We start from the raw sequence: 26,584 nt of genomic DNA on the forward strand, positions 1-26,584 counted from the left end.
TCTCTCTCTCTCTCTCTCTCTCTCTCTCTCTCTCTCTCTCTCTCTCTCCTCCCTTCCTTTTTATTCTACTCACTTGCTCTAACTTATTCCCTGGCATGGCACAGCTTAGAAAATTTTGGGAAAACTGTGGACCTCATTCTGCAAACTGGAGATAGCAGAGTGGACCATATAAGCAATGTTCAAACCTGTCTAGAGCATACCTGCTTAGTCTCTTTGTTACCTAATTCAGAGCTCAGATGGTCAAAAGTAGAACAGTTTGGATTTCAGGCTGAGAGCCACAGGGAACAGTGCAAAGGGCTCATGGAAATGTAAGAAGCCCAGTTCACAGACTCCTGTGAGCTGTAGGCCAGGGATAACTGACTGAGGGATATAATACAACAGCTAGGGCTTCAGTAATGAGCAAAGGAGAAACCTCAAAAATCAAAACATTTAAAAGCAGTCATCCTCATTGGGGGAATCAGAAAAGAGTACACACGCATGCATGCACAAATGAGCGCACGCACATGCATGTGCACACACACACCCTACACAAACATACACACACAAAACATAGACACAACACATAACATAACACACATACAGAATTGTGAGACTAGAAAGCTAGCTTTTCCCCCTCTAGTTCAAATCTGTCTTAGCTTCTCTCTCTCTCTCTCTCTCTCTCTCTCTCTCTCTCTCTCTCTCTCTCTCTCTCTCTCTCTAGGTAAGTCCAAAATAGCACGAAGAGCTCTTGAACCAGTGGCAGTCTTCCCTCCTTTGCCATCTGGAGTGCTGGGGTTTGCAACCTGTTAATAATGGAAGTCATACCCATCAAACTACAGGAGGAAACTGAGCACAATGGTGTATGCTTATAATTCTAGCACTTGGGAGACTGAGGCAGGAGGATTGGGAGTTTGAGGTAGGCTGTACATTGAGATCTTGTCACAAACAAATCATCAACAACAACAACAAAAAGGCAGGCCATGGGAAGGAGGATGTCCCCATGGGAAACAGCTGAGATGCATTAGGCCAGTGGATCACAATTTTCAAGGATCTCTTTCAGGCAGTGCTGAACATCTGGGCCCAGGAGCCTCTCTGGGAAGTATCAGAGCGGGCTAAATAAAGAGAAATATAAATGTTTTTTCAGGTGCTTGGTGAAATTCTATAAGAAAACATGTCACCCTCCCAGTTATTGAAAGCGATCAGATTGTTTTATAGGACCTAGTAAGTGGTAGGTAGGGTTCTGCCCTAGAGAAGGAAGTAGAAAGTGCTGGAAATTTCAGGAGTAGAAGCAGATGTCCAAGATTCGTAGGAATGAAAAATAAAGTTAGGAATACTTGCAAGTTGAGGATTGAACACTGGCTGTAAAAAATTAGGGATCAAGGTGTGAAGAGCTGAAACTTCCATAAATTATTATGCCCATTATAATGCTACTATCCCTTAACTTCATACTCCCTCTCATAGATAGTCCTGTGTTGCTTAATGACAGAGATGCATTCTGGGAAATGCATGGTTAAGTGATTTCACTGTTGTATAACCATTATATAGCATGCCTACACAATCTGCAACAGCTATGTTAGTAGGCAATATGAGCTCATGAGACCACTGCTGGGTACAGGAAGCTTTGTTTCCTGTATACACGAAGGAGATTGTTAAGTGATCCATGGTTGTACTATACTATATGAAGTCTTGCAAACTATCATCACAGCTTTGCCCCCTGGTTCTGATCCACCAAGAGAGGATGTTCAAAGGAGACTGTGTTTCCTCCAGCTGCACTTCCTCAACCTGGCATTGGTAGATTATTTCAGAAACTGTAGTTAATCCATAATTACTGCTTTCCCTTGCAGACATCAGCATCAACGAGGTGGTATCCACTCTCAAGAGGTTGGGATCTCAGTCCTGTGAGGCCCCCTTGTATTTGGTCACCGATACTGCCATGCACCCTCCTTCTCCTCATAAGTTTAGTTATGGGTTGCTTGGGCCTCTTCTTCAAGATGCCTGCTGTAACTGTGGCAAAGGTGGACACAAGGAAGGTCTAAAAATAGGCACGGTAAAATTGCAACAAAAGGTGCAGTGAGCCATTTCCAGATATATGGGAATTAGGATTTACTGATGGGGAGACTTCCTACCTGCCCAGGCTGAGGGGTGGGGGTGAGATGGCTTAAAGGGGGCCATTTATTCTGTCTCTTCCCTATACCTCCACATTTAAACAATCAAGCCAAATGAAGTATTATTCTAGGTAGGTGTGATGGTTTGTAAAAGCTCAGCCCAGGGAGTGGCACTATTAGAAGGTGTGGCCCTGTTGGAGTAGGTGTGTCTGTGGATGTGGGCTATAAGACCCACTTCTTGATTGCCTGGAAGTCAGTTTTCCACTAGCAGCCTTCAGATGAAGATGTAGAACTCTCAGCTCCTCCTGTACGATGCCTGCTTGGATGCTGCTATGCTCTTGCCTTGATGACAATGGACTGAACCTCTACCTGTAAGCCAGCCCAATTAAATGTTATCCTTATAAGAGTTGCCTTGGTCATGGTGTCTGTTTACAGCAGTAAAACCCTAACTAAGACAGTAGGCTTTAAATCAAGTCATTGTAAATTCTGTAGCTTGGGTCAACACCACTGGACAGTCTTTACAGCCAAAGAACTAAGAATTTTTTCATCATTAACAATATTTTTATGTGTATGGGTGCTTTGCCTGTATATGAGTGTGTACCACTTGTGTGCAGTACCAGTGAAGTCCACAAGGCAGCCTTGAATCCCTTGGGAGTAGAGTTACAGGTAACTCTGATCTGTTGTAAGTACTGGGAGTAGAACTTGGGTCCTCTGGAAGAGTGGTAAGTGATCTTAACCACTGAGCCATCTCTCTAGCCTTTGCATTTTTAAGCCATTGATAAGTTATCCTGTAATCTGTGAATATAATACAAATTTCACATTTCAGTGTACATTAAGGTTTTTACTAGATTACAACTGCACTCATTTATTTAAGTATCTCTTATTAAGTCCACTTTTAAGGTACAACAGCAGAACTGAGCGCCATGACAGAAATGCACAACCTGCATTTCTGTGTAGACGATAGGGTTAAAGAAGGAAGGCTGGGGTTAGCGTTTGAGGGTGATTAGATGCCCAGATTAAATTCTATGTTCGTGTATCGTCTTAGCTGCTTCTCTGAAGTACTGTGGTAGTTTGAATAGGCTTGGCCTCCATAGATTTACATGTTTCAACGGTTGGTCACAAGGAGTGGCACTATTAGAGGTGTGGCCTGGTTGAAGGAAGAGCATCACCGTGTAGGAGGGCTTTGGGGTCTCCTATGCTCAAACTCTGCATAGTGTGGAATCAGTCTCCTCCCATCTGCTTTTGGATAAAGATGTAGAAGGTCTTGGCTCCTGCAGCATCACATCTTCCAGCATGCTGCCATGTTTCCTACCATGAAGGCAATGGATTGAACCTCTGAAACTGTAAGCCAGCCCCAATTAAATGTTAGACATTATAAGAGTTGCGGTGGCCATGGTGTCTCTTCACAGCAATAAAACCCTAACTAAGATGGGTGTTGTATAATAGGATGTCAGATGTACCTGACATTTTCTCAGTAGAATTCTCTGTGTAAGATGTCCTAGAACTCACTCTGTAGAGAAGGCTAGTTTCAAACTCAGAGATCCACCTGCCTCTGGATTATCGGGATTAATGGTGTAGAGCACCACACCCAGCTTCTCAATTTTAAAAATGAAGAGATGGGGGAAAACTATAGGAATTTTAGAGACCTTCTCTCAGTGTGAGGGTTTGTAGACTATACTACATTTTCAGTGACTATGTGTAGGGTCACACCTCGAGTATACATGGGGCTCTCAAAGGTAACAGTAGCACAGAGAGGCAGGTTGTCTTGGAGAAGGGAGGGAATTAATACCACAAGCCCTAGGAAGGGTGATGGAACGTGAGGAGTAGGGTCCCTGGGGATCTCTATTCCTTCTCACTGGCTCTCCCTGGAGGACAGGAAACTTCTGTCTCTAAGAGGGAGCTGTGAGGCCATGAACACTTTGTTTTTCCTACTTAGATCCTTTGGGAATGTTTTGCCAGTGGGTGGAGTTGATTTGCTTTGGGCTTAACTCTGGCTTTCTTTTTTTCTTTTCTTTTTTCTCTTGCCTCTTCTGCTTCACGGGTCACTAAGCAGGTTAGTGGGTTTCTTTTGGCATCCAGCCTCCTATTTGTCATTTCGTTTGTTGTTCTGACTCTCCTTGGGAGACAGACATCTAGTCCTGTAATCAAGATGAAATAAAAGACAAATCTATACATTTGACTTGACCAAAGAATTTATTGTTTGGATTGGGAAGAAATGAATTCCAAATTCTCACCTAACCGACAAATATATCATCTAGTTGGTCCCCTATATTTAATGATTCTGTCTACCATTCACAATATTTGAAAATTATCCAATGAAACCTGGACACGTAAACAATTCTGGTTATTTAGTCTTTTCAGATTTTAATCTGGCAGAATTGGTTTTGTGTATGTTTGTATGTGTCATATGTAGCTTTTCCCAGAGGCAGGTCCCAAGAGGTAGGTCTTCTGGAACTCTAAGCTAAAATGAACCCCTTTCTTCCCTAACTTGCTCTCTGACAGTGTTTTACCACTGGGACAGAAAGGTAACATAATACATAAATGAAGCTAGGATAATACTGTAGCTTGGATGAAGCAAAGAAGTGTCCCCTTCCCCCTTTGCAGGCCTGTCACTAGGGTGGGTGACTCATTACTGTCATAACTTTAGTAGAGATCTCTGTACTTTGTATACTGTTAGAACTCATCTGAATTAGCAATAAAGATGATATGCATACGGCATACTCATTTGGTTTCTTGCATTTGAACAGGACTGAGTGATTATCAGCTCATGGTCTTCAATGCCCCTGGACTGTAAATTTTCATGAACACTGTACATCTTGTGGTGTGCTTATTCTTTGGCCACCCCTCCAAGATAGTGAGGAATAGGTTTTGGGACAGGGGCTATGGAAAGAAATTAAATGTAACATAGGAATAAAACCCCTGGTCTCTTACTCAGGGTTCTAGCATCCTTATATTCTGTATTTAGGATTTGTTCACATCTGCCTCATAAACCATCAGCCCCAGAGATAGGCCTGAAATGGGAGAAGGAAGCATTTTCCTGCTTCATCCAAGTTACAGTGTTATCCTAGCTTCGTTTATATATTAGTTACCTTTCTGTTTAGTGGTAAAGTACTATGACAGACAGCAAGTTAGGGAAGAAAGGGGTTTATTTTAGCTTAAAGTTTCAGAAGAGGTACAGTCAGTCCGTGACGGCAGAGAGGGCATGGCAGCATGAGCCGGAAACTGGTCTCAAAGCCAGGAAGTGAAGAGATCACATGTCAGCCACAAACAGGAAGCAGCGAGAAAGAAAAGGAAGTGACGCCAGACTATAAAACCTCCAAGTCGGCCTCCAGTGATGTACTTCCTCCAGCCAGGCTCTGCCTCTTAAAGGCTCTATAACCTTCCCAGACAGCATCACTAACTGCAGACCAAGTGTTACAGGAGACTAGGGGGGCATTTCTCAATTCAAATCGCCATGCTTTAGTTCAATGGTTCTCACCCTATGGCCCATCTCCCTCGGTGGGTTGACATTGGAAAACACAGATATTTACATTAAGGTTCATAACAGTAGCAAAATCACAGTTATGAAGAATCAGGGAAAATAATTTCATGGTTTTCGGACATCAAAAACATAAGAAATTGTCTCAAAGGGTCGTAGCATTAGGGAGATCGAGAACCTAAGCCTTATTTGGTAACATATTTTAAGACAGTAGTTTTTCCTTTTCCTTACTGCAAACAGACCAATAGAGCAAGGGATATCGTTCTAAGCTATCTAGGTTCAAGATACTTCATTGTCTTATGTTTTCAAAGGTTTTACTTATTTACATTTTATGAATACATGTCTACCTGCTTTGTCTTTGTTTTTCTTCCCATTTTTATTTTCAGCTCCATTTAGTGAACCCAACAAGAGTGTCATTACACACACACACACACACACACACACACTCCTTGACTTGCTCAAAATTATTTATAATTACATTTTTGTATACCATAATTTAAAATGAGGGATTTAAAAGAAGTAAGGACTACATTTTTTTTTTTTTTACAGCAATTATATCTACCTCCTAGTCCTAAAATCAGGATAAAATGAGAATCTCTGTATTTCACCACAAGAATACATTGTTAGGATGGGGAAGCCCACTAGAGATGAATTCCAAACTTTTATCTAACAAATTGAGATCCAGATTGACTAGTTGGCTCTCAAGATTTAATGCTTCTTTCTACTGCTCACAGATGCAAAAATGTTTGATTAAATATGGACACTTATAAAACATTCTGGATATCTAGCCTCTTTGGGTTTTTGGAATAAATGTTTTCTCTTTTAATTTGTGAGCTTATTCTCATTCAGTGAAAGCCTTTGTCCTCTTCAACAGGAAGTTTAGAAACTATCTAAAATAAAAAGTGTAGAGTAGAAAATTGCCTTTGAATATTATGTCAGCAGAGTGTCTGGAACTTGGAATTGATTCTTAGTGCAAATCATTTTTAATGGTTTTCTCTCTCTGGAAGTTGCATGATTTTAATAAGGACGACTCAGGAGCCCCCAATCATGAACTCATCCGTGATTCTTTATTGGTTGATATTTTAGCTTTGCTCATCTGAGTACTTACAGGATATTCTGGGAAAAGTTTGTTTTGTTTAGGAGGCAACAGTAGTAAAGAAGAAAAAGAATTTTCTTGCGCAAAATGAATTCATGACTACTCATTTCTTACTTCACGAACTGCTCTGCTAGGCCTGTTATGTCAGGGGTCATATATCATCTTCTCATTAAAATAGATTTTAAAATGAAAAGCAAAACCAAAACATCAGACAGTCAAACTCTATGCCCTCTGGGGATCCTGCAAGGAGAAGCTACAAATTTACCTGATGCTCTGAGCCACTGAAATAAAATCTTAGAATACTGAGCTACAGAAAAACACTTTAAATTATTCTATCTACCTTTTTCCCTCCCTCCCTTCCTTCCTTCCTTCCTTCCTTCCTTCCTTCCTTCCTCCCTCCCTCCCTCCCTCCCTCCCTTCCTCCCTTTCTCTCTCTCTCTCTCTCTTTCTCTCTCTCTCTCTCTCTTTCTTTCTTTGTATCTTTTGAGTTTCCCTATTGTTTACTTAAAGTCTTGGCCTAGATAGCAGGGAGTCCTGGATTTGACTTGCTTTACTTTCCAGTTGCCGGACTTTGAGCTCGGACTTTGAGCTCGTCAGTATCCTCATGTGTACACTAAGGATAAAAGAGGTACCTCTGCCCCCACAGAAAAACAAAAGGCACACATGATAGTCTCAGGGTCTGCAGAGATTTTGTTGAGTGTTGAAACAAAAATATAGAAAGCATTTAGTACATATGGCTTCTGGCATGTGGTAACTGCTCATCAAATGTTTGTAAGCATTAACTGCTGTGTAATTTGTTATTCAGTGGACACTGAGGTTGGGATCTGAATTAAACCAGTTCTAGGATCCAGATATTAATTTTTTCCATTTATTAGTGATTTATTTTAAAGATTTATTTCTAATTGTCTGTGTGCATGTGTGTGTGTGTGTGGGTATGTGTACATAAGTGCAGGCCCTGTGGAGGCCATTTGAGTTGGGTTCCTTACATCTGGAGTTACATGAAGTTGTCAGCCACTTGATATGGGTGTCAGGAACTGAACTCTGATTCTCTGCAAGAGCAGGAAATACTCTTAACTGTAGAGCTATCTCTCTAACTATTTATTTATTTATTTATTTATTTATTTAATGGAAATACACAGGTGTGTGTGTGTGTGTGTGTGTGTGTGTGTAGGCCAGAGGACAACTGGTGGGAGCTATTTCTCTCCTTTTACTCTGAGAGCTGGGGAGACTGAACTCAGGACCTCCGACTGGGCAGAAGCACTTTTACCAGAGCCATCTTACACCAGCTCCCAGGTCCAGTTTGTTAGCCAATGACCGTGTGGCATCTTTTCCCTTTCTGGACCTCTACTTTAGTTCTAAAGTAATATATAGTAATAATATCCAGTTCACTGGGTTGTTGTAAGCAAACCGATAAGCACATCTTTTCCTACCAACTGACCACAAGCTGTCACAGGAAGTTTCAAAAGAAAATAGGCACGCGTTCTCTGCCAGGAGCAAGGAAAACATTCAACCAAAATCAAGCCAGCCCTACACAATGAACTGCTGATGAAATATGCAAATCAAAGCGGCTCTCTCATCCATGCCCATTTATACTTTTCCTAGGGTGGATGTGGAAGAATTTCCAATGAGACCCCCCCACTTTGGTTTTTCTGATATTTGCACAAGTCAGCAGCTCTCCAAAGCCCAAGTAAAATTCAGGGTGATTAAAGACCCCAAAAAAACCCTGCAAAAGTCACAAGGCATTCAGTGGTTCAGAAACTAGGATAAAACAAACCTCTTCAGCCTCTTCCAAGGGCGGACATCTCAGACTCTCACCAGAGAGGTAAAAGCAAGAGGATGAAATATCCTTCAAGTCCCCTGGACTGGGACAGAAACACCAGCAAAAGCGCTTCTTCCTGGCATCAGGTTCTCCATCACTTCCTAGTGGAAGACCTTCCCCAAGTCTAGTTACTGACTCTGGGCTCCAGGCAGAGAAGACGCCTCAGCAGCTAGCGGGGTGATCGCCAGTACTCACACAGTTAAACCTCTTCAGAGGAGACGGGAGAAGTGAGCAGAAGCGGGGTGGGGGGTGGGGGAGAAGAGAGAGGAGGGAGAGGGAGCAAAGAGCAGGGGAGGAGGGAGGAAGGCGGAGGGAGCACGGAGGAGGGAGCAAGGACGGCCCCGCCCACTGGCACAGAGCTGCACTTACCACCGCTCCCCCCCACCCCAGCCCGCCCCACGGCCGGCCTCGGGCCGCACCTGCCGCGCGCACACGCCCCCCGCGCCGAGCCTCCGAGCCGCCGCCGCCCTCCGCACGCACCCGCTGCGGCTCGCCCGCACAGCCCCAGCCTCGGCGCGGGCCGCAGCCGTCCCAGCCGCGGCCACCGTGCTTCTTCCAGCCGCGGGCCGCGGCCATCGCAGCTGTATAAGCGCGAGTCCCCCGGGCGCGGAACCCAGGCGGGTCCAGGCTGGGCGCTCGTACGCACGGGCCGTCGCCGCCGTGGTTCGATACCCTCTAGCTCCGGGGAGGACGCGCTGGACTCGCTTCTCCTCAGCCTCAGCGCTCCGTGTGCTCTTCAGTGCTGGAGCATCCTCCCCGGTGCTCAGCATCCTACTGTCAGCGCCGGAGCATCCTGCTCAGTGCATCCTCCTTCCGTTCCTCGGCTGCGCCCGGGCCCGGTCCCCACCCGCTCGCACCCCACCCGCGGGAAGGAGGCCTCGGGAATGCAGGGGAGTGGCTGTGGGGGCGCGTCGCCGCTTGGCCAGCCCCTCTGCCCAAACACGGGCTGCTCCCCATTGTAGAAGCTGAACCGGGAGGAGGAGGACGGCGTGCTGCTCCCTGCGCGGGGCTGCAGGGAATCTCAGCGTGCTGAAGCCCGGGCATCCTTTTAGGGTGGGGCGGGGAGGGCCCTGGCTTTTGGGGAGTGGACCTGGAGGAGGACTGGAGCAGGGAAAGGACTCTGTAGCAGACTCGGTGAGAGACTATGGGGAAGGACCAGGAGCTGCTGGAAGCTGCTCGTACTGGCAATGTGGCTCTGGTGGAGAAACTCCTATCTGGCAGGAAAGGAGGGATCCTGGGCGGTGGATCTGGACCTCTGCCCCTGTCTAATCTGCTAAGGTAAGAACTGGCACCCACTGCGGGCGTGAGGGGTGGTGGTGTTATGTACACCCCTTTTGAGGATTGTGATGGGTACGTTCTCTCCTCAGGGTATTGCACCTGGAGGTGTCAGCGATTCATTCTTAAATTAGGCTGGAAAACAGACCGTGTGTGTATGAAAAGGAGGCAAAAGCCTCTCAGTCAGACTGATGCTTTAGACTCTTTGAGTAATTTTAAAATAGCCTTTTCCATCAATGCGTCAATCAGCTACTTTTCTCCAAGCCGTGATGCAGAACTTGCACATGTACTGGTGTTGCTAGAAGGAAATCGGCATGCCCGTTACTGTTTGTGTTTGCAGCTGTGAAAGCCCACCCCCTACTATTTGGCTATTTACATGAGAAGCTGTTGGATGCTTGCAGTTATCCTGCGAAAGCCACAGCCTCAGATTGCTGCTACCTTCTCGGTGCAGTGGGCATCAGCAGTGGGCTATGATCCCACAAAAACAACGCCAGTGGACCTTCTGAGATGTCAATCAGGAGTGTGTAAAACTTGATGAGGCCGTTTAGGCAGCTTTAGCCAGTACTTTCAGTTTCCCAGACACAGCTTGAGTGAAACGTCCGGCTTGGGAAAGTGTGTGTGTAATACAGCAGAGGCCTTTTAATGTTAACATGTTGCAGGTGAGACAAGTATTGCTCAAAGAATATTTCTAAGGTGACTTTTTGTTTTTTAAAGGCAAGGTCTTTATTCTCCATACATAAGGTAGAGAGAGCCAGGTTGATTTGTGTGTTTGAGAAACTATTAAAATTTGAATTGAACAAATGAAATCGCTTGGGAGGCAGGAAGCCTGAACAGCACTCACTAAATGAAATTCAAGGAGAGCGCTTTAGTTTTCAAGTCGTGATTGTTCAGTTTGTCCTGTGTATTTTTGGAAGCATCTATCATCATACATATCTCTATCTTACTTAGGTAACTTAACGATACTTCAAAAAAATTTAAAAGCTGAAGTGATTTTCTTGCTTAAAAGTAATTTTATACTACATTTTATAAAAAATAAGAATTGCATTTATTTGGTGTGTGTGTGTGTATGTATGCGTATGCTGTGTGTGTGTGTGTGTGCATACGCTGTGTATGCCATCTAACCCATTGAGAAAGCAGAGGACAACTTGTAAGAGTCTGTTTTCTCCCTCTGTCATGTGGATTCAGGAAGTGGTATTCAGGTTCTCAGGTTTGAGAGCAAGCAAACATCTTTATCCACCGAATTAGTGCTTCACAACCTTCCCAAGGCTGTGACCCTTTAATATAGTTCCTCATGTTGTGGTGACCCCCAGCCTTAAAATTATTTTTGTTGCTACTTTATAACTATCATTCTGGTACTGTTATGAATTGCAAGGTAAATATCTGTAGTCTTAGGCGACCCCTGTGAAAGGGTCCTTTGACTCTCAGAGATTGCAAGCCCTGGGGTTGAGAACTGCTGTTCTGACCTCTTGTGCTGATGACCTTAAGTGTTTGATACAAACTTTTGCATGAAAATATTGTGGTATACACACAGGTTCTCATAGGTTGTGGTCAGATGGTACAATTAATTATAATACTGGGTCTAGGGAAAAGAAAACAGTTATATTACAGTGAAATGAACATAACTTATAAATGGTGACATTTAAAGAACCATGTACTATTGTATATACTTGGTGATAGTGACATTATTGGAATGATTTCATTGCAGAACAATTATTATGTATAGAAGCTCCACCCCTAGTGTGTCTTAGATTTAGAAAAGATAACTATTCAGTGTATCCTCTTCCAGTTTCAAACACAAGTAGATAATATACATATTTTAGACTACAGTTTTGATATTTATTCATAGATATAGAAAAGTTTAGTTACAATTTTATGTTATAAGCGTTTTTATGTTATAAGTGAACTAGGTGTATTTGCAAAAGTATCAATGCATTAATTATAAAAATGATTCTGGATGTATGCTAAAACAAGTTCCTAGAAGATTGATAATTAATTTTTTTGAAAGTAGAGAATTCATTAGCAATGAGAGGTTTAGTTAATTTCATTGACAGGAATTGAGACAAATTATACACACACACACACACATATATATATATGAATGATATTCCCGTCTCGGTTATGTTTTGTTTTGTTTTGTTTTTTTTTGGTTTTTTCGAGACAGGGTTTCTCTATATAGCCCTGGCTGTCCTGGAACTCACTCTGTAGACCAGGGTGGCCTCAAACTCAGAAATCCACCTGCCTCTGCCTCCCAAGTGCTGAGATTAAAGGCGTGTGACACCACCACTCGGCCTGTTGTTTTTCAAACAGAAATAGTTGACAAGTTTTAGGTTTGAAACACCAAGTATTTAATGTTAGTAAATACTTAAGTTGCTAAAGCATGAGCCACAGTGTTCATCTGGAATGAGTCTTCTTTATTACTGGCTTTGTTGGGTGGCCCTGGTAGTTCTACAGGAGCACACATGGAAAACAAGGTACATTCATGAGGGCAGTTTGAGTCAATCAAACTGCTGCAAAAAATCACAAATATCACCAGTACCTTTCAGACTCACACAGACTTAACCCCTATAACATGTCTTGTAAGAAAATAGGAGCTGAAATTGTATTCAGGTGATCTTTCGAATAAAATATTTCTAAGTAGACACATTTTATGTGGTTATCACCTTATTTCATTAATGAGTGCCATCAGAAACTTAACAGGGTAATAGAAGTGTGCTCTTCTCCAGCAAACATAATGGCACTTAGAAATATTTTCATGTTTTGGGGTGAATTGTAGAATTAGGTTAGTCAGTCTCTTCTACTTGCTTGTTAAGTGTGTAGTGTACTAATGGTGTCAGAGTCTGGGGTAGATGCTTGCATGTTTCATCCAGAGGCCAATACTCATTTCACAGATGAAAGACTAAAGTGTCCAAGGTCACTTAATTAGTGATGCCAAGGATTTGAAACCCAGAGATTAAAATTTGCTTTACTGAATCTTTAGTCATAGTCAAGGATTTATTTTGTCTTCAAAGGTTAAGGTGTGTGGTCAATTTGGACAGTGAAGTCTGAATGGTTTTTAGCTGTAAATACTAATTACACTTAAAAATCATCTTGCCAGGAAAAAAACATTCGTTGACTGCTTGTTTGAGACCTAATTTGGTAAAAGTTTTGCAGAAGATACTTTTCTGTTTACTTGCGATGTATGACACCAACTGTGGCTATGTCACAAGGATGTTTGCTTGAGTGGCATTGCAGTTTTTAGTGGGCATGGAATACCCTTAAATTTCTTCAAAAAGCCATACACACTGTGAAATAGTGTGAAGTGGAAATAGAAATGTATTCCTATGGTTTTTGTGAGGATTAAGTGACCTAAAAAGTAGTGAAGAACATTGAATGCATAGGTCATCACTGTTAGAATTACCATTCCTTACATGGCTCTAAAGCACACAAGACTCCCTGAGACTTTATTTATTTATTTATTTATTTATTTATTTATTTATTTATTTATTTATTTTTATTCTTTAATTTTTTTTACAGTCTAGTCTTTATCCCCTTCCCAGTCCCCTTCTGACTGTTCCACATCCCATACCTCCTCCCCCTGCCCCCCTACTCCGGTCTCCAAGAGGATGTCCCCACTCCCCTAGCCCCCACCCCACCAGACCTCCCCACTCCCTGGGGCCCTAAGTTTCTTGAGGGTTATGTGTATCTTCTCTCATTTAATCAAGACCTGGCAGTCTTCTGTCTATGTGTTGGGGCCTTCTGTCAGCTTGTGTATACTGCCTGGTTGGTGGCTCAGTGTCTCAGCAAGGTTAGTTGAGACTGCTGGTCTTCCTATAGGTTGCTATAGGAGATTTGATTTCCTAAGGACTTATTTTCTAAACTGGGAGGAAATTGCCGCACTAAGTTTTTCATTGGAATCTGAATCCTCAAATGGAAAGGGGCCTTTAGTCCAAGTTCTTATATGGTGTAGGACTTTCTTCAGCAAATTATCTCAAGCACTATTAATATTGTTAGTTATCTCAAGCACCATTAATATTCTCAATAACTAGATTCAGTGCACACACCGCCCCGTTTTTGTGGCAGGATCTTGTTGTCTGTCTGAGGCTGATCTTGAACTCATCAGCCTCCTGAGTGCTAGATTACAGGCATGCTGCTCTGCACCTGGCATCTATTCTATTTTACTTTTTGATATCTGTGATCATGAAACATTCTATATTTATTGACCCGAAATCCACTTTGATGTAACTCCCAGCAGCTGGTACTGGCTTGGCTGTATGGGTCAATCCAAAAGTTGCCGAATCCATCTGCCAAGACAGTTCTGCAGGGACGTGCATTTAATTCAGTCTTTTTCATGGAAGAACTACTGTTGCCTTTAACTGTTTGTGACTATTATGTTTATGTGTTCAAACTCAAAATTTCATGTTTTTTAAAACCATCTTTTTCAGTCCTTTGAATATTCTCAAATTTCAAAATGATTCTATGAAATATGACAAAAACCATAAAAAATAAATAATCTGTACTAGGTGTCACTCAGTGTAGAATGGCACGGGGGTTAATATACTGATGCATAAAAAGCCAAACGATTATAAAAGAGCATTCATAGCTTGAATATACTTTCACAAGAAAAGTAACTGCAAAGACTTACAATGAACATAAATATGCCTAGCTATGGAACACAAAAATGGATATAGTATTTATCTTTGAGTGATTGGATAATGGGCTATTTTTATTTATTTTCAGTTGTGCTTTTATGGCCGGGTAGTGGTGGTACATGCCTTTAATCCCAGCAGAGGCAGGCAGATTTCTGAGTTCAAGGCCAGCCTGGTCTATAGAGTGAGTTCCAGGACAGCCAGGGCTATACAGAGAAACCTTGTCTTGAAAAACAAAAAACAAACAAACAAACAAAAATCCAAACAAACAACAAAAAAGAGTTGTGCTTTTATGGATTACATAATGAGACTATGTTGCATCTATTAAAATATGATACAATTTAACAATGGCCACTGTATTATTACTATAAGACCTTGCTATAGGCCAAGCTTTCCTGAGTCACGAAATTGGCATTGGTTCATATTATCAATGAAAACTTACAAGTACCTTTTCTTTTAACAACCTGTGAAGCCGTAATTCCCACATCTGGTACTTGTGGAAGTGTTGCTTAAACTCAAGTTATTCTTATTACATTTCATCTTGTTTTACCCTCTATTTGTAACCTGTGCATGTCTTGTTTTTTGACTCTGAAGTCTGCTTTTCAGCACGTTAACTTCACATTCTGAGTCGTCTGTAGATAAACTTTATAACTTTATAACCAGAAACCAACACACTGTAAAATATTCCCAAAGAACCGTTTTTCAGCATATGCAGTTTATGGTGGTAGTTTATGCTTGGTATTTCTTCTAGCTTTGGAGCTACTCAGTAGACCTGTCAGTCAGCTACTTATGTCCATTATACCAGTAAGAATATCGTGAAGTGTTTTATTTATTGTCTTTCTAAATTCATGCTGTAGCCTATTTATGGCATGTTTTGAACTATCCCTTTAGTTGTTTGACTATAAATTCCAACAAAGTCAGCATACTTTGCTTGTTTCTGGGAATGAACCTTTTGTGATTCCTAATTTGATGAAAATTCCTTCTACTTGAATCTAAATCTTCTGGGACTGGATAGCTAACACTCATTCCTTTAAAAAAGTTTGAATCATATTTATTTATTGTGCATATATGTATATGGGGGTGTACATGTGAAGATCAGAGGATAACTTGAGGGAGTTCCATCTTTCCTTCTACCCTGTGAGTCTAATGGTTCTCAACCTATGAGTCTCAACCCTTTAGTGGTATCAAACGACCCCTTTACAGGGGCCATACATCAGATAGCCTTCATATTAGATATTCACACGGTGATTTATAACAGTAGCAAAGTTACAGTTATGAAAGTAGCAACAAACATAATTTTTGGTTGGGAGTCACCACAGCATGTAGAAGTGTATTAAAGGGTTGCAGGATTAGGCAGGTTGAGAACCACTGGTGTGGGGGATGGAACTCAGATCTTGAGGCTTGGTGGCAAGCCTCCACTTAGCCATATCAATAGCCCACACTTGCTCCTTTTAAAAGCAGCCTAGCATCTCTTACGATCTGTCTCTGTTTGCAACTTTATTATATCCCTTTATCTGTGTATCTCCTTTAGCTTGAAACAGGAAAGATAGGAGAAAAATAGAAATTAGGAAGAATCAAATACTTAGCATTGTTAAAAACAACAGAGAACCATTATGGTCTAAAACCATCTATGGATTTATACTGCCAGATCATAAGATGATGTTAGCGAACTTTTACACTCTACTCTTCAAATTTAGCCTTTTCCCTGGAAAAGTAACTTTTCCTCTCTCTCTCACCATCTCCTTTCATTTTTAGAGAAATCTTTGCTCACCAGAGTTCTCAGGTTATGCCCCCTTTTCTAGTCAGCTGACATACATAAAATTTCATCTTCTAAAACTTTTACACTTCATTAAACAGCTGCAAAGCCTTTAAAATATTCTTCTGGCACACTCCTTTATTCTAAGTAAAAGTAATTCACATTTATAATGTATCTTAATTTTCCACTGACATTAATTAAGAACTGTTTATATTTTAATAAAGCAATAAAGAATTGCTAATACTTTAGATTTATTTGGTTTTCTTCTTATTTTGAGAGTATAAATACACCAATTCTTGATTTCCTCCCTACCTCACCCCTGCCCCAAACCATCCTTGGCGTTTTCCATCTTCATGGCCTCTTTTTCATTAATTGTTGATGTATGCATACACGTATACATTCCTAAATATATCCTGTGCAATAGTCTGCTCTTCCCTATAGAAGACAATTTCTCCCACTTTCAGCATTCTTTAGTTGACTATAGATTTTTTTTTGTGTGTGTGTGTGTGTGTGTGTGTGTGTGTGTGTGTGTGTGTGTGTGTAGGGTTAAGGCCATCTCCCTTGTACTTTGACTTGACTATTATTGAGCTCATGTTTTGGCAGACATGCCAGTGAGTTTATGTAATACATGTAAGTCTGTATATAAATATACATACCTAGTTTAATTTTTTCTTATTTGGGCTGATAGTACTCTTTCCAAGAGTAGAGATTCCATTACAAAACCTCCAACATCAGGGAAGCCATCTTTTGAGTTGTTGGTCAGTGTTGTCCAAGAGACTACCAAAACATGTAGGCTATTGCTGTTGCCCTTGGTTTTCCCCCAGAGGTGGAAAGTTAAGTTCCTACTGCTGGAGACACCATGCACTTGAGGTACAGGATCCAGAGGCCCCTGAGCTTGAACTGACCCCCATGAGTGCTTCCTCCTGCAGACTGGCTTTCATTGTACCAGAAGATGCCATGCAGCCTTCCTGAGGAGGGGAGCAACCAACAATTCTACTGAGCTGTGACACCCGTGAACCACAACACTGACCCTAAGGGTGCGCTAGTGGCATGCATACCTTGGCAGTGACCAACAGCTCTCTAATTAGACTTAAGATCCACTTAATAAGAAGGAACACAAGCCTGGTACTGGAAAGCTAGGCAGCGAAGTCATGGATCTTGTAGAGGAACCCCCAACCACCACTTTACTAAACCAGCACAATCCTTAACTACACTATAGATGTTTTTCTCACTTTTTTCAGTTCTTCAAAGAGTTGAGTATTATGTGTAGTACATTTCATAAATTATTGTTGAACATAGATGACCCACTTCTTAAGATCCCCATGGGAAAAAATAAATTAACCAGAAGTGGGAAGAAACAATTTTCTGGTCACCAAGGACCTATCAACTTATAGTTTCTCAAATGCAGGATTCAACTCATGAAGCTTTTGGTGACAGGTAGAAGGAAATAAGAGGCAACTAGAAAGAGAAAAAAATAAACCCTGTAATTTTCACAACTGTTTGGGCAGCTAGATTATTGGAGATCTGATAGAAAAAACCTTCTTTCGGAGATGCATTTGTTAAGTGGGATGAAGATGTTATGTCCATAAAAATAGTCAAGTTGCAAGTGGGCTGTCTATTTTAGATAGTAATGATGCTGGAGGCAGTGATTGCACCATTGTGCTCAGGGAGCGGTGTCTGCCCGAGTGAACAGCACCAGCTGCATGATGGGTGTACAGAGCGAGGAGGGGGAGCTTTGGCATTGACCTCCTTCTCTATGAAGCAGGGCTTTGAGCTTCCTCTTTTAAATGATGGGATGCTACCATGGCAGTAAGCTAGCACAGCTAACCCAGTGCCTGCTAGTCAGTCATCTTGTCTTTCTGTTCTGTTTTCTTGTGATGCCAGGGATTAAAATCAGGGTATTCTACATGTTAGACAAGCATTCTGCCATTTACCTATATTCCCCGGCTCTGGCTAGTTTGGATTTCACAGTTCCTAATGTGTGTGCACCTCAGTGGTTTTGTACCCAGCGTGGGAGAGTGGGAGCAACTCTACCTCTGACATCAAGAAGAACTGAACAGTGCTCAGGAGGGTATTGATTGACTTTAGCAGTCTAACTTCTTAGGTGACAGTAAACAATCTGATTAGTTCAGGGGTATACTAGAAAGTTTATTTTGCATATGGGGTAATTTGGGAAAAGTCTTTCTAAGAGCCTACAAATTGCAGGCATTAGAGCAGACCATAATATAAACGCAGGGGTAGAAAAGATGTAATTTCAATGTAAAGATCTGGAAAATATTTATTATGTTTTAGGGAATTTGGTTTCCAATTTAAGCACATTGCTGAACTGTTTAGTTAGTTAAAAGATGATGTTTTGATTTCTCATATGTTGCCATGAAAGAATAGCTTATGTTTGAAAAAGCCGGCTCACCAGCATGGTCTTCTCCCTTATGTGTGTGATGAACAGGCCACAAAAGTACCATAGGTAGGCAGAGGCACAGTGCCACCGAGACCCAGGGACTCTCCTGTGTAACTCATCTCTAGGAACTCTTCCGAGAGCCAAGTTTTCTTCCCTCCCTCCCTCCCTCCCTCCCTCCCTCCCTCCCTTCCTTCCTTCCTTCCTTCCTTCCTTCCTTCCTTCAGTTCTTTCATTCTTTCTTTCCTTCAGTAGGATAACAAGTTGATTTTACTTTTTTTTTTTTGTAAAGTTAAGTGAATCTTTGAAATAGATTCTTCGAGGGAGAATGAAAAAAAGTTTGGCTAAAGGATATATTTTTTTCCCAGTTTATTCTAGTACAGTGCCCAAAGTATGTGTTAGTCTCTTGTTTCTTATGAGTACTGCTTTCTGATAAGTGGTAGTGTCTTCGTGTGTCTAGCTACAAAATGGAGCATTGATTTACTCGTGCTATAGGCATTTGTAGTCTGTGTGAGAGTAGCTTTATATTTAAAATAGGTAATTACTTCTGCTTATGGGACCAGAGATAGTCTGACTCACACTGGTTACTATTTAATCAAAATGGACAGATAAGTCATGGTTGATGGCTTTGGGTGTAAACAGGCCACATTTCCTATATGTTTCCTTACTCAGATTTCTTCCAGAAGATGAAATGGTTTCTATACTTTTCGAATTGTTGCAAACTCACTTCAGTGTAGTTTTGTTCCAACTGTCCCTTCCGTAAAGGCAGACAGAAGGTAACTGATTGGCTTTTGTCAAATTAGTGTAAATTAGAATCACTTGTGGGCATGTCTGTGGTGCATTTCCTAGATTCCTGAGTGTGTGGAAGGGCCCAGCACAAGCACATTGTGTGTGGTGCTACCCCTGGGCAGGTGGTTCTGTGTTGTCTAAGAAAGCAAGCTGAGCAAAGCCGTGGAGAGCAAACCAGTAGGTAAGCTGTGTCTCTTCAAGGTTCCTCCAGCAGTTTCTGTTTCAGGCTCCGGGAGCCCTGAGTTCTCGACCTGGCTTCCCTTTATGAGGCGCTATTAATGGCGAATTGGAGTAGACCACTTCTTCCCTTGGTTGCTTTTGATCAGTGTTTGGTCACAATAGAGAAGTAAACGAGAAGGGAAGGGAATCGGGGAAGCTGATCTTGTGAGCCACAAAGCTGCGCTGCGTGGTGGGAAGTAGATTAAGAACTGGACCTTTAAATTAGCAGTCTAGCCAGGACATGGTGGTGCATGCCTTTAATTCCAGCATGGGGAGGCAGAGGCAGGCAGTTCTCTGTGAGTTCAAAGCCAGCCTGGTCTATAGAGTAAGTTCCAGGACAGCCAGGAACCCTGTCTTGAAACTCCTAGCCTACCTCCACCCTCCAGAAAAGTTAAGGGAGTCTGGAGTGCTCTTTGAGCAGCTTTGCCGTCCTGTCCATCTCAGTGTTAATATCCCCTTTAACGTGTGAGTGAGCCAGCGCCCCATGCTTTTCTCATCTTTACCTTCACCCTAAATTGCTTTGGGGAGCTGACAGTTAAGCGATACTAAATGGAGATTGATTGGTAAGGCTTTTAGGAAGAGAACCTCTTTTATTATTTTCATCGGAAGAGACAACAAAACCTTAGGCAGAAATAGCATAGCCGTGCAGCTTTGTGGCAGAGTGAATGGAATAGGCCTTGCTTGGTTCCTAAGAGAGGTTAAATACGGAAGTCATTATCCTTACAAGACAAAAGAGGAAAGAGATTTATTGGAGACATGGCTGGTGATGAAGAAGCTCTTAAAAAATTTAGTTAATCCCTAGAACTTTTGTGTGTGTGTGTGTGTGTGTGTGTGTGTGTCATTGGAGCTCAAATACAGGGCATGCTGGACATCCACTTTACCACTGAGCTACATACACTCCTAAACTTTTGATTGGATTAATATTCAGATATAAACATCTAGTATGTTGTTGCCTGCTTCCAGAAGTTATTTGCAAGCTATATGTATTTGTTATATAGTTACAGGTGACAAGACTATGCAGTAGGTAACAGTTTTAATATCTAGTGTGGTTTGAGATTCCAGTCAAAATGTTTTAGGTAGACTTATTTTGACTTGAAAATACTTCATGTTGCAAATGGATTTCAATGTCCATGTGACTCCATGAACATTACTGTACAGGACTGTGTAAACATTACTGTACATTTGAAGTTTTTGCCTGGGATTCCAGTTAGCATTTTTTTTAGTCTCCCCACTCCTTCCCTTCCCCTCTTTCTTCCTTGTTTACTTTTTGCCCCTCCCTTTTCTTTCTCTGACTAAATTATTCTTACATACTTATGGTTCTTGTTTTGTCTCTCTTCTTACTAATCTACATTTGAAATACCTATGTCATATACAGATATATTAAATATAATATTTAGTGTTTCAAAAACACTGAAGGCGGCTGTATTTACTTACAAGATTGTCTATTTCATATGGATGCTGAGTAAGGAACCATGGGTTTGTGGGGAGCAGTGAGGGTTATGTAGGGACTGTCTTTGTTCTGGTAAACTGTCAGCGGGTTCAGCATTTTGTTTCTTGTTGGGGGGGTGGTCTGTCATTCTGGACATTGGAAGATGTCAAGGATGCTATCAGAGGAAAATGTAAACACTTACAAATGACAGTTAAACTGTTGCTTAGAACTTTAAACATGTTTTTGGCTGCTATGTATTAGGATGTATGTAGACAAAAATTACTCTATTCAACTAGATACATTCTGTATGACTGGCCAACTCACTCAGGGATTTATAGAACAGACAACTAATTATTTCAACAGGCATTGAGAAGGGTTTTTGTGGATTCTAAACTTGAAGGGGGTAATCTCTTCCAAGTCCCCTTGCTGGTAGATGGAATAGTTTTATAAAGAGTTAGAATACACTGAGGTATAAGCTACTGTGCAAGTACCACACAGCACCTCCTGAACCCTGGCACAAAGAAAGATTTATGAGTATGCAGGGAACCTGAGGCGGGAGGTGCTACTTCAGTATTGTAGGATGAGTAGAAGTTTACTGAACTGATTAAGATTAGGAGATGGATGTTTTAGGCAGAAGGAGCAGTGTGTCCAGTAACAGTCTGTGGAAATGTAGAATGTGGTTCAGAAATGTTGTAAACAGTCTGGTCTAATGGACAAGAGGTAAGTCTAGCAGTTGAGGGATTTCCATAAGTAGTTTGAACTCACCTTGAAGGCCATGGGCATGTATTAGCTTTTTGGTTTCCTTATGTAATGCATCAGTTATCCACTTATGGTAGTAGCATGACTGTTTGAAAACTTTGAGTAAAACTTACTCACAATAAAAGTTACTCACAGTCTTTCTCTATTACTTGAAAAATTTCCCTCTAGCATGTTCTATGTACTTATCTGATAAAGCATTCAATTTTGGATTCTGGATTTTTTCATTCAATAGTGTATGATGTGCTTCCAGTGTGATTATGTAGTCTTCATAGTCATAATTTTTTCTTTTTCCCTTTTATTCTTCTCTCATACATTGCATCCTGACCACAGTTTCCCCTTTCTCCAATCTTCCCAGGCCCCCTCACCCCACCCCAGGTCCACTTCTCCTCTGTTTCCCTTCAGAACAGAGCAGGCCTCCCAGGAGATCAACCAAACATGGCGTAAAAAGTTACAATAAGACTAGACACAAATCCTATCAAGGCTGGATGAGGTAACCCAGTGGGAGGCAAATGAGTCAGAGAGAGCCCTGCTGTTAGAGTCTCACAAGAACACCTCTACAGAACTATAACATATATGCAGAGGACCTCACTCAGAGCCATGCAGGGTGTGCGATTGTCCAATTCATGTCTGTGATCCCGTATGAGCCCCCCTTACTTGATTCTCTGCTCTGTGTTTCTGTGGTGTCCTTGACTCCTCTCGATCCCATAACTTCCCGTCCCTGCCATCTTCTGCAGCAGTCCCCTAGCTCTGCCTCGTGTTTGGCTGGGTCTCTGCCTCAGCTCCCATCAGTTACTGGATGACACCTCTGTGATGACAGTTAGGCTAGGCACTGATCTATGAGCATATCAGAGTATCTTTAGTAAATAATTATTTCATTGAATTTTTTCCAGAGGCATGTTCAGTTCTATCCTAGGTCTCTGGGCTGTCCAGCCTCTAGTTCTTGGCCAAACAGGCAGTGTCAGGTGTGGGCTTCCTCTTGAGGCATGGGCCTCAAGTTGGACTAGTCATTGATTGGCCACTCCCACAAGTTGTGGGCTCCCATTATCCCAGAACATCTTGGAGGCAGGAAGGCTTGTAGGAGCCTTGTCTGGTTGTGGAAGAGAACCAGTTTAGGCTCTGTATTCCCCAATACTAGGAGTCTTTGCTAGAGTCATTCTTGAAGATTCTAGGGAGTTTCTCCTGCACTAGGTTTCCACATTGAGCCCCCAAAGGCCCCCCCCCCCCCGCCCAGTACTTCCTCACTGTTGGATCCCTCTGAGTTTCCTGGTGAAGTTTTTGGGGTTGCTTATGCATACTGTCATATCATCTGTGGATAGCAATACTTTGATGTCTTTCTTTCCAATCTGTATTCCCTTGATCTCCTCCAGTTGTTTTATTGCTCCTGATAGAAAATTAAATTCTAAATTGAATAAATACGGGGAGAGTGGACAACCTTGTCTTGTTCCTGAGTGTAGTGAAATTGCTTTGAGTTTCTCTCCATTTAATTTGATGTTGACTATAGCTTCCTGTAAATTGCCTTTATTATGTTTAGAAATGTCCCTTGTAGCCCTGATCTCTTCAAGATTTCTACATGAGAGGTGTTGGATTTTGTACAAAGCTTTTTCAGCATCTTATTTGATGATCATGTGATTCTTCAGTTTGTTTATATGGTGGATTACTTAACTGATTTTACATATGTTGAACCATCCCTGCTTCTCTGGGATGAAGCCTACTTGATCATGGTGGATGATGTTTTTGATGTATTCTTGGATTCAGTTTTTGAGTATTTTATTGATATTTTTGTATCATTGTTCATAAGTGAAATTGGTCTTAAATTATTTCTTTGTTGAGTCTTTTTGTGGTTTGGGAATCAGAGTGACTGTGTAGCCTCATAAAGTGAATTGGCAATATTCCTTCTGTTTCTATTTTGTGAAGTAATTTGAGGAGTATTGGTGTTAGTTCTTTAAAGGTCTGCTAGAACCTTTTGGCTAAACTGTGCTAAAACCGTTTGACCCTGGGCTTTCTTGTTTGTTTGTTTGTTTGTGGCACTTTTTAAAATTAATCATTTTATTCATTTACATTTTCAAATGATATCCCCCTTCCTGGTCTCCCCTCCACAAGCCCTCCATCCCATCCCCCTTCTCTCTCCCTCCCCTTTGCCTCTATGAAGGTGCTCTTCCACCCACTCACCCTCCCATGGCTCTAACATCCTCCTCTGGGGCATTAAGCCTCCACAGGACCAAGGGCCTTCCCTCCCATTGATGTCAGATAAGGCCATCTTCTGTTACATATGTATCTGGAGCCATAGATCCCTCCTTATACTTTTTGGTTGGTGGTTTAGTCCCTGGGAGCTCTGGGTGGTCCAGTTAGTTGATATTGATCTTCCTATGGGGTTGCAATCCCCTTCAGCTCCTTCAGTCCTTCCCCTAGCTCTTCCACTGGGTTCTCTGGGCTCTGTCTGATGATTGGCTGTGAGTATCTGCATCTGCATTGGTCAGGTGCTGGTAGAACCTCTCAGGGAACAGCCATACCAGGCTCCTGTCAGCAAGCACTTCTTGGCATCAGCAATAGTGTGTGGGTTTGATGTCTGAAGGTGGGATGAATCCCTAGGTGGAGCCGTCTCTGAATGGCCTTTCCTTCAGTCTCTGTTCCATTTTCTGTGCCTTTCTTTCCCTTGGACAGGAACATTTCTGGGTTAAAAATTTTGAGATGCATGGGTGGCCCCACCCCTCAACTGGGGGCCATGTCTATCTACTGTAGCTGGTCTCTACAGGTTGTATCTCCCCTTTGCTCGTATCTGTTTCTGTTACCTTAGAGGTTATAGGTCCTTTTAAATTGTTGATCTGATCTTGATTTAACTTTATTAGGTGGTATCTACTGGGAGAATTATTCATTTCTTTCAGATTTTCCAGTTTTGTGGAGTACAGGTTTTTAAAGTATCATCTAATAATTCTTTGAATTTTCTAGGTGTCTGTTGTTATGCCCCCCTCTTAATTTTTGTTAATTTGGATATTCTGTCTCTGTCTTTTAGTTAGTTTGAATAAAGGTTTGTCAATCTTGTTGATTATTTCAAAGAACCAACTCTTTGTTTCATTAATTCTTTGTATTCTCTTTGTTTCTATTTTATTTATTTCAGCCTTCAGTTTGATTATTTCCTGCCATCTACTCCTCTTGGGTGTGTTTGGTTCTTTTAGTTCTAGGGCTTTCAGGTGTGCTGTTAAGTTGCTAGTATGAGAGAGCTCTGATTATGTAGGCACTTAGTGCTATGAACTTTCTTTAGCACTGCTTTCACTGTGTCTCACAAGTTTGGGTATGTTGTGTATTCATTTTCATTGAATTATAGAAAGCCTTTAATATCTTCCTTTATTTCTGTTTTGACACAGTTTTCATTTAGTAGAGAGTTGTTCAGCTACCATGACTGTGTAGGCTTTCTGTTGTTTCTTTTGTTGAAATTCAGTCTTTACCCATGGTGGTCTGTTAGGATGCAGGGGGTTATTTTAATTTTCTTGTATCTGTTCAGACTTTTTTTGTGACTCTCCAAAATTGAAATGTGGTCAATTTTGGAGAATTTTCTGTGAGGCACAATGAAGAAAATGGCTTATGTTAAGTCCGTTTGATTCATAATGTCTCTTAGCTCCAATATTTATCTGTATAGTTTTTGTCTGGATGACCTGTCCATTGGTGAGAGTCGGGTATTGAAGTCTCCCACTATCAATGTGTGAGGGTCAATGTGTGATTTAAACTTTAGTAATGTTTCCTTTACAAACCATGTTTGCCCTTGTGTTTGGGGAATAGATGTTGAGTATCAAAAGATCTTGTTGGTGGATTTTTCCTTTGATGACTATGAAATGTCCTTCCCTGTCTCTTTTGATTAATTTTGGTTTGAAGTCTGTTTTGTTAGATATTAGAATGACTATACCAGCTTGCTTTATAGGTCCATTTGCTTGGAAAAGCTTTGCCAACCCTTTACTTTGAGATGATGTCTATCTTTGATGTTGAGGTGTGTTTCTTGTATTCAGCAGTAGGATGGATTCTGTTTTTCCATCCATTCTATTAGTGTGTGTCTTTATATTGGGAATTGAGTTCAATGATATTGAAAGATATCAATGACCAATGAATATTAATTTCTGTTATTTTGTTGTTGTTGTTGTTGGTGTGTGTGTTTTCCTTCTTTTGGCTTTGGTTTTGCTGGTGTGAGATTATTTACTGTGTTTTCATGGGTTTAGTTAACATTCTTGAGTTAAGAGTTTTTTTTCTAGTACCTTTTGTAGTTTGTGGATAGATATTGTTTAAGTTTGACTTTATCATAGTAAATATATTTTTTAAACGATTTATTTATTTATTTTATGTATATGAGTACACCATTGCTCTCTTCAGACACACCAGAAGAGGGCATCAGACCTCATTGCAGATGATTGTGAGCCACCGTATGGTTGCTGAGAATTGAACTCAGGACCTCTGGAAGACTAGTCAGTGTTCTTAACCACTGAGCCATCTCTCCAGCCCTATCATAGTATATCTTATTTTCTCCATCTATGGTGATAAAAGTTTTGCTGGATGTAGCATTCTAGGCAGGCATCTGTGGTTTCTTAGAGTCTGTAGGACATCTGTCTAGGCCCTTCTGGCTTTCACAGTCTCTATTGAGAAGTCAGGTATAATTCTAATAGGTCTGCCTTTATATGTTACATTACCTTTTTCCATTATAGCTTTTAATATTGTTTCTTTTTTTTCCTGTGTGTTTAGCATTTTGATTATTATGTGGTGATGAGACTTTCTGGTCTAATCTATTTGGTGTTTTGTAAGCTTCTTGTACTTTTATAGGCATGTTCTTTTTTAGGTTAGAAAAACTTTCTTTTATTATTTTGTTAAAAATATTTTCTG

At 41.3% G+C, this 26,584-nt stretch overlaps 1 protein-coding gene across 1 annotated transcript in view; it reads left to right on the forward strand.

Moving 5' to 3' along the window:
- The first annotated feature begins 9,621 nt into the window (after positions 1 to 9,621).
- Positions 9,622 to 26,584, forward strand: part of Anks1b (ankyrin repeat and sterile alpha motif domain containing 1B) — a 471,928-nt gene continuing 454,965 nt past the window's right edge. The window contains exon 1 of the mRNA XM_028783036.1: positions 9,622 to 9,755. Coding sequence (XP_028638869.1) covers positions 9,622 to 9,755 — 134 coding nt within the window. The remainder of the gene's footprint in view (positions 9,756 to 26,584) is intronic.

This window comes from Grammomys surdaster, unplaced genomic scaffold, assembly GCF_004785775.1.
Source record: "Grammomys surdaster isolate TR1022 unplaced genomic scaffold, NIH_TR_1.0 958, whole genome shotgun sequence".
Taxonomy (NCBI): domain Eukaryota; kingdom Metazoa; phylum Chordata; class Mammalia; order Rodentia; family Muridae; genus Grammomys; species Grammomys surdaster.